Source organism: Diceros bicornis, chromosome 4 (assembly GCF_020826845.1).
Source record: "Diceros bicornis minor isolate mBicDic1 chromosome 4, mDicBic1.mat.cur, whole genome shotgun sequence".
Classification (NCBI taxonomy): Eukaryota; Metazoa; Chordata; class Mammalia; order Perissodactyla; family Rhinocerotidae; genus Diceros; species Diceros bicornis.
Window position 1 is genome coordinate 55510432 of NC_080743.1, and position 11424 is coordinate 55521855.

General features: G+C 42.0%; 1 protein-coding gene across 6 annotated transcripts in view; it reads left to right on the forward strand.

The window, feature by feature from the left end:
• The window catches only part of PIP5K1A (phosphatidylinositol-4-phosphate 5-kinase type 1 alpha), a 35431-nt gene extending 30431 nt beyond the window's left edge, over window positions 1-5000 (forward strand). For 3 of the 6 annotated variants that reach the window (XM_058539125.1, XM_058539123.1, XM_058539128.1), the window contains one exon: window positions 3322-5000. In XM_058539125.1, the coding sequence (XP_058395108.1) occupies window positions 3322-3406 (85 nt within the window). In that variant the 3' untranslated portion in view covers window positions 3407-5000. Of the gene's footprint in view, window positions 1-2992; window positions 3042-3321 lie in introns of all 6 variants that reach the window. The other 3 variants (XM_058539126.1, XM_058539124.1, XM_058539127.1) reach the window with 2 other exon arrangements.
• The last annotated feature ends 6424 nt before the right edge of the window (window positions 5001-11424 follow it).

The following is an 11424-nucleotide window of genomic DNA, read 5'->3' on the forward strand; positions in this document are numbered from 1 at the left end:
GTGTAGCTTAGCTGGGTCCTCTGGTGCAGAGTCTTTCATGAGTTGGTAGTCAAGCTGTTGGCCAGGACTAGGGTCTTGTCTGAAGGCTCAGCTGAGAGGCTTCACTTCTAACCTCATTTATGAGGTTATTGGCAAGATCCAGTTCATTGTGGGTTGCTGGACTGAGGGCCTTTTCCTTGCTGGCTGGGGGCTTCCCTCAGTTCTTTGCCATGTGGCCCTCTCCATAGAACAACTCAGAACATGGCAGCTGGCTTCCCTCAGAGTAACCAGGTGAGAGTGCATGCTCCTAAGCAGAAGCCACACTTTGGGTTACTTTTTGTAGCCTAATCTCAGAATTGACATCCTATCACCTGTACTGCATTCTATTCACTAAATCTAGCCTACACTTAAGAGGAAGGGATTACACAAGAGTATGAATATCAGGAAGCAGAGATCATTGGGGGCCAACTTAGAAGTTGCCTGTCACAGTCTGCCTTCTGGCCCACAATGATTCATATCCTTCCATGTGCAAAATACATTCATTCCCTCCCATGGTCTCTAAAAGTCGCATCCCATTACAGCATCGGCTCAAAGACCAGAATTTTGTCATCTAAATTAGGTCCCGGTTTGGAGGAGTTTCCCAAGTGTTGTTCCTTGAGTACAGTTCCTCTCAACCTGTGGATCTGTAAAATTAAAGAGACAAGCTGTCTTCTCCCCCACACACCCAGCATGTAGTGGTGAGACAGACATTAGATATCCACTATACACATTCCTCTACAAAAAGAGAAGATTTGAGGCACAGAGGAGTCACTGATCCATAGCTAGTCCAAAATCTAGCAAATGCTGGAGTTTCTTTGATCAGGTCTCAAAGTATGGGAATAATTCCCCACGGTTCTTGGCTCCACCCTTTGTACTCTTGGTTTTGCCTTTTGAGTCTTCCTTTTTCATGAAAACTAGAATGTGTTTGCAGCTGAGTAGTTGTCTCAGCTTGCTTCTTGCCAGTAGAATTTCGGGAGTCCAATGGTCTCTTTTTGTTTTGCACTGTTTCCCATTCAGTCCAAGCCAGTAATGTTTTTGCTGATATAATACCCTCAAAGATTTTGTGGGCTTCCTGTGAATCTCATTGGGATTCACTCCATTAGACAAAAGCCACACTTGAAAGTACCTTTTTGATAAGCCTTGTGCTTCTTAGAGATCCTATTAAGTTGAGAGGATCTGAGACAGTCCCTTAATCTTTTTGAATGGCCTTTTGTATGACTGAGTAGTACCCTGAGGCACCAACTTTGATTTTTCTGAGTCTTAAAAAATGTTTTACAGTCATACCTTTGGCTTCATCTTTAGACCACATTTTCCTGGCAGTGCCTGGATTTTATCCTTGCTTAGAAAGCCACTGCTTAATTTTAGCCTTGTTTGCTATCTGGAGAGGCTCAGAATTTTCAAAACCATCAAGTCCTGCCTTCTTTTTGTTTAATAGTCCTTCCCTTAATTTATTTTTCTTCTCTCGTATCTTACTGTAAGCATTAAGAAGAAACCAGGTGGCACCTTCAGCAATTCACTTAGAAATCTCCTTAGCTAGGTCACGCAGTTTATTAGGCACATACTCTGCTTTTCCATGTAACTGCATATGACATAATGCTAAACTTTGTTCCACTGCATTATAAGGATCCCCTTTCTTTAAATTTCCAATAAGATTATTCTCACTTTCCTTAAAGCCCACATTGGCAACCTCCCCTTAAATTAAGTCTAAAATTTTACAGTATATTCATGGCAGTTTTAAACTTCACTAAAACTCTCCTTAAAGCCTACTTCCCTCTTCCAATGCCACTTTCACATTTCAGATTTTTATTGTAGCAGCACTTCACTTTCAGGTATAAAAATCTATATTATCTATTGTTGTGTAATAAATTACCCCATAACTTAGCAGCTAAAAACAACAAACATTTATTATCTCAGATTTTATGTGGCTTAAGAATCTAGGTGTGGGCCAGCCCCGTGGCTTAGCGGTTAAGTGCGTGTGCTCCGCTACTGGCGGCCTGGGTTCGGATCCTGGGCGCGCACTGACGCACCGCTTCTCCGGCCGCGGTGAGGCCGAGTCCCACATACAGCAACTAGAAGGATGTGCAACTATGAAATACAACTATCCACTGGGGCTTTGGGGGGGGGGGAAAGGAGGAGGATTGGCAACAGATGTTAGCTCAGAGCCCTCTTCCTCAGCAAAAAGAGGAGGATTAGCACGGATGTTTGCTCAGGGCTGATCTTCCTCACAAAAAAACAAAACAAAACAAAATAAAGGAGTCTAGGTGTGCCTAAGCTGGGTGCCTTTGGCTCAGGGTCTCTCAGGTGGTTGCAGTCAAGCTGTCAGCCAAGGCAGTGGTCTCATCCGAAGGCTTACCCAGGGGAGGATCAGCTTCCAAGCAGGCTTATGTGGTTGTTGGCGAGATTCAGTTCCTTGCAAGGCTATTGGACTGAGGGCTTAGTTCCTTGCTGGCTGTTGGCCTTGATACTCCCTCATTTCCTTGTCACATGGTCCTCTCCATAGGGCAGCTCACAGCATGGCAGCTAGTTTCCCTCGGAGCAAACAAGTGAGAGAGCATGTGCCCAAGAGGAAGCTACACTCTTTTTGTAACCTAATCCCAGAAGAGAGATTCCATCACTTATTCTGCATTCTGTTCACTAGAAGAAAGTCACTAAAATCCAGCCCACACTCAAGAGGAGAGAATTACACAGTGGCATGAATATCAGGCAGCAGTGATCATTGGGTGTCTACCACACCTGGGGATTGAAGACAGAAGAGAGAGGTATTAGGAAATATGTTATAGCACTCAAGAAACTAAATAGTTAATTAAAATAATGTACTTCTAAATCTAGTAGCTTCTTAGCCTCTTTCTGAATCCTAAATTGATTTTGAAGTGAAATATGGAGAAGCAGTATGAGATTTGACTTGAGAGGAGAGTCTCTTTTCTTTTTTATCTTCTAATTCTTCTCTCCGCCTCCATTTTTTATCTCCTGTTAGTTCAACCCTCTTGGAAAAGCTTGAAGTCGCAGAGTCAGAGTTCACTCATGTGAGTGTCTGGGATGTGGGGGAGGTGAAAGCTTTGAAGGGTATAAAAAGGATCACTGATGGAGTGGAGCAAGGAGTTAATTGGCAAGGTTAAAGGGACTGGGTGCCCCCTAAATCTTGCTTTTTAAAATTTTATGTTTTTGGTACCTTGTACTTGGAAGCTGAGGCTGAGATAGAAAATTTCTTAACTCTGCCAGCCAGGTTGAAATTAACTTGAATTCCATTCCTACCTCCTTATTTCTTACTCCACATCCTTAACTTTACACTCTTTCCTTTTTCAGTGAGCAAAAAATCTCAGAAGACCTGGAACAAGATTCTGCCGTCTCTGTGATTCCAAGATGTCAGCCCTTGTCCCAGCAGTGCTGAGTTTTCTTCTTCTTGGTCGTCAAAAAAGGAGTGTAATGGAGACTAGGGGAGCTCTCCATCTCCTTCCCGAAGAAGACCCTCTCCTCCTTCTCCTTCCTCATGAGTGGGCATTAGTGCCTCGGACAGTTGAGGACAGCTGCATCCTCTCCACTCCTGAGTTGGGTGGCATGAATTTTCAACTGGCCAACCTTGGCTTCTACAATTGAATTTTTTCAACCCCCCATTCTTCCTGCTGGAAGTGGGGTTGCTGGACTTGGTGATTTTCATCCCCCTCATCTACCTTTCACTAGGAGCTGGACTCTTAATTTCCTCAGGACAGACTGGCTGGCACATTATCCCCACCTCAGCTCTTTCTCTCTGGAAGAAGACCCTGTAATCTTTGTAAAGGTTTTTCGGGGAGTAAGGGTATTTAACCACCTCCCAATCTTCTTCTTTTTTTCCTTAAAAGAGGAAAAGAAAAAATAGTGCACAGACAGCATACAATTTCAAGCCAGACAGTTTCAGATGAAAACTCCAGAAGTGTTGGAGAGATGGCAATTCATAGGGTTCCCTCAGAAGAGTGCTGGTGTTTCAGAAACAGATGTGTGGTGATTGCTCTGCCAGGAGCAGCTCCTCTTTAACTCCTCCTCTCTGGATGAATTTCTTAAGGCTGAAGGAATGGAGAGAGTGGGACATGGGGTAATCTTTACCCCTTTTTTTAAAACTGTGGGGCAGTCATGGGGATAGATCAGAGCCCTTCCTAAGCAGCACCCTACTCACTGCCAGGCTATAATGATTATTACTGTTTTGCAATTTGAAATGTATTTTGGTTGTTTTTCTAAATATAAAGACTTATCAAATGAATTTAGATCCTTCTCCAAAGGAAGTTTCTTCTTTGCTCTTCCTACCTTTTCCAACAGTGTTCTGCTGTTCCTGGAGCTGAGGCGAAGAGGGGGACGCCTGTGTCTGTTTAACGGGCAGTCCGTATCTGTGAGGCTAGAGAATATTCTCTTAAACTCATGGGGAGCCAGCAGATTCTTGCCTCGGTGAGGTCATTGTTGTGCCACATGCCCTGCCCCCTCCCTTCATGCAGAGAACTTGGAAATGGGGGCTATGTAATCCTTTTCCTCCCCATCTCCAAGAGTGTGGTTCTCAATGTGATCCTCCTACTCCTGTCGGGGGATTAAGGGGGCCTGGCATCTCAGGCAGATTGTTGAGTTCCCATACTATCCCCTCTCCTTCCCACCCTACCTTGATAGTAGGTTAGCCCACACCTTGAGTAACTGTCTATATTAGACACCCCCAGCCGGTTTCTGGCTGCCTGTCTTTGCTGCCATGTTCTTTTTTACAAGAAGGAAAGAAACAATTCTTGCTATTTTTTTTTCATAATTTACTATTTATGATGTATTTAAGTGTTTTTTTCAGGACAGAGTTCTGTAGGGGTTGGGAGGGAATATTTGAGGGAGGCTGGGTCTTAGGGAAGGGAATGGGGACTCAACATTTTTATGAAGTGTCACTATTTGCCTCTACTTTGTATTGTTCAGAAATGGCAAATGCAATATAAAAGTGATAAATATCTGGTTTTAATGTATTAAACTTTGATCAGTTATTTAGACCTCTTGTATCTTCCTGGTTCTTTTTCATATACCATCTGCTCCATGCTCCTACCCCACCACCCAGGCTCAGTTTTGTTCATGTTGCCCTGAACAAATGCTGCATGCTTTCCAGTTTCCCTCACTGCATCTTCAGGCTAACTCACGCTGAGAGAAATGGCTTCATTCCCTACCTCCATCGTAACAACTTAAACTTGACAAGGAAAAGCTGTGAATGGATGTGAAGGGAACTACTGTAGGTCTGTTGCCCCGTAGGTTGCAACCCACTTTAACTGAGGGATTTGGGGATCCAAAGCTCAAAATCTTAGGTTTAGGAAGAAAGGAGAGAGAGAGTGGGAAAAGCAAGCTTGAGATTGGCCCTAGGATTCCCTCCCTTTCCTTCCCCTGATCTGGCCCTGGAGTGTCACTCTTAGAAAGCATAGAAGCTGATGCCTTCAGCTCTGTGTTTCCTCTTCTGTGAGGTTGAGCTTAGGCCTTTTACTGTGGTGGAAGACTAGACAAAAAGGGGGGCTCGCTCTAAGGTATGTGGGTGGGGGAACTTTGGAGAGAAGCAAGTTAACTAAGTATTGCTCTTTTCCACACCACTATTCCCGATCTTGCTAAGATCATTCTATAGATATTTAAGCAGCAGCTAAGGAGCAATGCACTGGGTAGTTGGAGATCTAAAGAAGTAATCAAGCTTCAAGAGTTTATAGTATCCAGGAGGAGCACACACACATAGGTGTACACAAAAACATGTCAGATGTGATACAATTAAGGATTTCAGTTCTCTGAAGAAGTGGTACAGAACATAAAGGTAGAAGAAAATTAGAGGTTACTGTGGGCTAGAAGTGTTGGGGCAGGTTTCACTTGAGCTCGAGGGTCTAGAGGTATCAGAAAAGCAATGTGGAGGGAGACCTGAGTGAGAATACTGGAATAGGTATAGGTGGAGGTAACAGTGGAAACCCTGACTGCTAGGCTGAGGAATTTTTATTTTAAACAGTAGGCAGTAGGCGACAGGGAACCATAGAATGTTTTTGCCCTTAAGTAGGACGTAGAACACAACAAAATAATTCAGAGATGAGTCTGTTCACAAAGTTCTATCAAAGTAGATAGAAAAAGCAGACTGGCTAGACTATAATAATTTAGGTGTGAGGTGTTGTGAGTCTAGGATGATGGTGATATCAATTGGAGAGGAAGGGAGAGAATTGAGACGGTAATAAAAAAAGAAAGCTTTATAATAGAACAAGTAATAGGAGTGAAGAGGGAATTGGGGATTCTCAAAAAAAAAAATTTTTTTTTTTTGGAAGAATATTAGCCCTAAGCTAACGTCTGTTGCCAATCCTCTTTTTTTGCTGAGGAAGATTGGCCCTGGGCTAAAGTCTGTGCCCATCTTCCTCTACTTTATATGGGACGCCGCCTCAGCATGGCTTGATCAGCGGTGCGCAGGTCTGCCCCAGGATCTGAACTCGCGAACCCCAAGCAGGGGGAGCAGAGTGAGCGAACTTAACTGCTACACCACCTGCCCGGCCCCTCAAAGTTTTGAATTTGAGTTTAAGCCACAGGCTCAGCCCTCCTTTAGGCTGGATCAGGAGAAAACTTCTCTAACAGGGATTGAATCCAAACATGTTTTAGGCATAAATGGTCGTTCTGCTACCCTTACCTTGTCACTCCCTCGTCAACATAGGCAACTGCTGAGTGGGTACAGTAGATACCCTCTTATGGTTAGAGGGTCCCTCTAGTGGTGAGCATTAGCTGCTACTTATTCTATAACTAGGCTGCAATCTATTTTCATATGCAAGTAGGGCCTATTGTAAAACTTCTATAACTAAAGTTAGGAAAATCAAAACCGTAGGATAATAAAGCTGGAAATCCTAGTCTAATGTTTTACCCTTAAGCATGTCAATCTCAGCTATTCTGAAAGTTACTCAGCAGAGTTGGAGTCTTATTCATTCTTTAAACAAAGATTTGCCAGTTAAAACAGATTTCAGATTAAAATGTTTTTTTCTTTAGTTTTTCAAGGACACAAAAAGCAGGTCAATATCATCTCCTGCAAAATAATTTCTTAAAAGTCCATTATAAAGCATCTCCTTGCTGTTTCCAATTTCTCTCCTCTCTTTTAAAAAATTTTTTATTATGGAAATTTCCAAATGAAAAGTTTAGTAGTTTAATGAACTGCCATGTATGCATTACCCAGCTTCAATAATTATCAACATAAATAAGGCCAATCTGTTTCATCTATACTTTCTACCTCACCCCTACTTTCTTGCTGTACCTCCAAAGGATTAAGTTAAAATAAATCCCAGACATCATATCCTTTCATCCATAAATATTTCAACAAGTAACTCAAGAGATAAGGACTCTTCTTAAAAACATAACTATGACATTATCATGCCTTAAAAAACTAATAATTTCTTAATAACAAATACCCAGTCAGTGGTCAAAGTTAGTCAATTGTCTTACAAATGAATTTTTACAAATAGTTTTTTTGACCCCAATCTCTGTTGAATACACTCCAAGTTTTTGCCCCCACCACCCAACCAAAGTATCTTTTACTAAAGTCGCTGATGACCTCTGTGTTGCTAAATATATCACTCCTCATCTTACTTGACATGTCAACAGCATCTGATAGTTTATTACTCCCTCCTTGAAACATTTTCTTCACTTCGCTTCTGGGATACTACTTTCTCAGGTTCTTACTAAGATGCTGTGCTGCTGCATCTCCATCCTCTTTTGGTTCCTCTTCTCTGTAACCTTTAAATGTTGAAGCATCCCAGGACTCAATCATAGGACTCCTTCTTTTAGTCTACATTCACTCCCTAGGTAATTTTAAAAAGCCCTTACAGTGGCCTAAAGATCCTGAACAATTTGTCCAACTCCCTTGTCACCTCATGATCTAAATACCATCTAAATATCAGCTAAAAACTCTCAAATTTCTATCTGCAGCCCAGACCTTTTTTCTGAACTGCAAACTCGTATATCCACCTGCTTATTTGACATCTCCATCTAGGTATCTTAAACCTAACATGTCCAAAAGCTGAATTTCTGGTTCCCACCCCTCCTAACTCATCTTTAGAAATAGTGACTCCATTCTTCTAGTTGCTTAGAACCAACTCTGGTGTCTTCCTTAAGACTCCCTTCTTTTACATCCTCCATTAAATCCATTGGCAAATTCTGTCAGTTTGTGCCTTTATGATATACTCGAAATCCTACCACATGTCACCATTTTCACCTCTTGTTACTGCCCTAGAATAAGCCTCCATCATATCTGATCACTGAAGTAGTCTCCTAACTGGTCTATCTCCATCCCCCCTTTTTCCCCAGTCTGTTCTCAATGCAGCAGCCAGAGTGATCCTATTAAAACCTTGTCAGATCCGTCAAGCCTCTGTTGAAAACTTTCCAGCAGCTCCTCATCTCACTCAGGGTCCTTAAAATGATCTATGAGGCTGTACATGATCCAACCTCTCTTTACTCCCTCTGCCTCTCTGGTCTCATTTCTTCTCTCTCCCTCCACTCCAGCCTCTACTGGCCTCCTTGTTCTTAAGTACACTCTTGCCTGAGGCATTTGCACTTACTCTTTCACCCAGGTATCCTTCAGGTCTCTGTTCAAATGTAAGTCTTTCCTAATATCCTATTTACGTAAAATAGAAACCACATCCACTCAGGTTTGTTTTTCTCTGCACTGCCTACCATTAATTGACAATACTGTAGTTCCCCCTTATCCGCGGTTTCACTTGCCGTGGTTTGTTACCTGAAATCAACCACAGTCCAAAAATATTAAATGGAAAATTCCAGAAATAAACAATTTGTAAGTTTTAAACTGCACACCATTTTAAGTACTGTGATGAAATCTTGCGCTGTCCACCTCCCATCCCACCCAGGATGTGAATCATCCATTAGCCCAGCATATCCACGGTGTATATGCTACCAGCCCATTACTCACTTAGTACTCATTTCGGTTATCAGATTGACTGTATCCCAGTGCTTGTGTTCAAGTAACCCTTATTTTACTTAATAATGGCCCCAAAGCCAATTTTATTATTTATTGTTGTTAATCTCTTACAGTACCTAATTTATAAGTTAAATTTTAGCATATGTATGTATGTATAGGAAAAAACATAGCATATATGAGGTTTGGTACTATCTGTGGTTTCAGGCAACCACTGGGGGTCTTGGAACAGATCCCTCAAGGATAAGGGGGGTCTACTGTATATATATTTACTTATTGGTTTATTGCTACCTTCCCCCATGGAATGTAAGCTCCCTAAGGGCAGGATTTTGTTTTGTTCCCTTCCAAGTGCCCAGAATAGTTCCTGGCCCACAGGTAAATGAATGAATTGTTTGTTTGTTTTTGTGAGGAAGATCAGCCCTGAGGTAACTTCCCATGCCAATCCTCCTCTTTTTGCTGAGGAAGACTGGCCCTGGGCTAACATCCATGCCCATCTTCCTCCACTTTATATGGGACGCTGCCACAGCATGGCTTGATGAGCGGTGCATCGGTGCGCGCCCAGGATCTGAACCTGCAAACCCCGGGCCACTGAAACGGAGCAGGTGCACTTAACCTATGCGCCAGCGGGCCGCCCCCTGAATGAATTATTTTTGTTTTTGCTTTTTTCATTATAGAGCTTTTGTTTTACTTAAATATGATCCTATCATCTTTTGTGTGCATTGTTGCAGCTTACATATCTCTTAATTGAGAAGCTTCTGACACGGTTCTAATAGGATATCTTCTCTATTTGAAGAAAGTTTTAGTTCTCCATTCTCCAGGTTGAATCAAATCGTCCTTATTAAGACCTATTTTTCACTATCTCATTTTTTTATGGTCACTATATTTTTGTCTTCTTCGCAATATCTCCATAGACTTTTAAAAGTGTACTAACTAAAAACTGGTCACAATCTATTAAATGTCTGACTAAAGCTGAGAAGGTGACACCTCTCTGCACAGATATCATGGATCATGTTTTCCCAGAACAGTGATGACGGTATTCGTTCAGTTCCTAGTCCCTTTGTTTGGGTTGAATGTTTGTCTTTGTTTACTTCCACATTTAGAAGAATACTAACTCTGGGGTGGCCCCGTGGCTTAGCGGTTAAGTGCGTGTGCTCCGCTGCTGGCGGCCGGAGCTCGGATCCCAGGCGCGCGCTGACGCACTGCTTCTCCGGCCATGCTGAGGCCGCGTCCCACATACAGCAACTAGAAGGATGTGCAGCTATGACATACAACTATCTACTGGGGCTTTGGGGGGAAAATTAATAAATAAATAAAATCTTTAAAAAAAAAAAAAGAATACTAACTTATAATTATCCCTGATGTTCAACTTGTCTTTGGAATTGTATTATCTTGATTAACCCAGAGCATTTTTTTGTTGATGAATTTTATATGTTATGAAATATTCTTCTCTTGATCTGATTTCAGCTATTTGTGTTGATTTCTATTTTGTACAATATTAATATAGCTACACATGCTTTCTTTTATTACTATTGCCTGGTATGTTGTTTTTCCCTCTTCCTTTATTTTTACCTTTTGTCACTTAGTTTGGTGTGTCTCTATTTACATTGTGCAGCTGTTTTTTAAAAAACATAATTCTTGTCTTGTTTTTAAAATATTTTGGTTATGTTTGAACTTGTCACTAATTATTTTTCTGTGCTTTCTTATTTTTTTTCCCCTTTCCTATCTGTGGTTATGTTGACAGATTTTTTTTTCTCTGGTGATATGGAGATTTTACACCTATACAAGCTCTGATGGTTACCAATAACTTTTGAACATATCCATTAAAACTTTAGTAACATCTAGGAAATACAACACTCCTCTCTCGCATCTCTAAGTATGTGTGTGCATGGTGTGGCAGTGCCTGGTCCCTCTCTCCTTTCCCCTTTCCCTCCAAGATAGACCTGGAATTTACAGTTTTACTTGGTGTGTGTGCGTGCGCGCGCGCGTGCGTGCGTGCGTAGGGGAAAGTAATCCAAAGCATTTTTGAATGTCATTCTTGATTAACAAACCAAAATGGTTTGTTTCTCATTCTTTGGGAGATTAGTTAAAGGTGCTGATTCATCAAACCTTTTCTGGGCACCTACCGCGTGTTAGGCTCTGTAGTGGGCTCAACAATTGCAGAGATTAAGACACCTTTCCTGCCCTTAATTAAATGGGAGACACAGATACACAAATAAATGCAGTTCAGGGAGTTAAGGACTTTAGCAGTTAGATGAAAAAGTGGTATGGGGAACAAAGGGAGGTGGAACGTCATTAGTCGTGCCACCACTTTTTAAAAAGGACGATGCTAGTACAGATACATCCACAGCAGTTTCAGAGGTTTCCCTACAGCTTCTCTTAGATCCCGCCAGGAGGGAACTCCACCAGAGAACTTGAATGGTACAAAAGGTGGAGGTGGGCCCTCTTTGTGTGTGTCCCCCCCGCCCCCAAACGTCCTATTTTGGCTGCGCCTACAACTC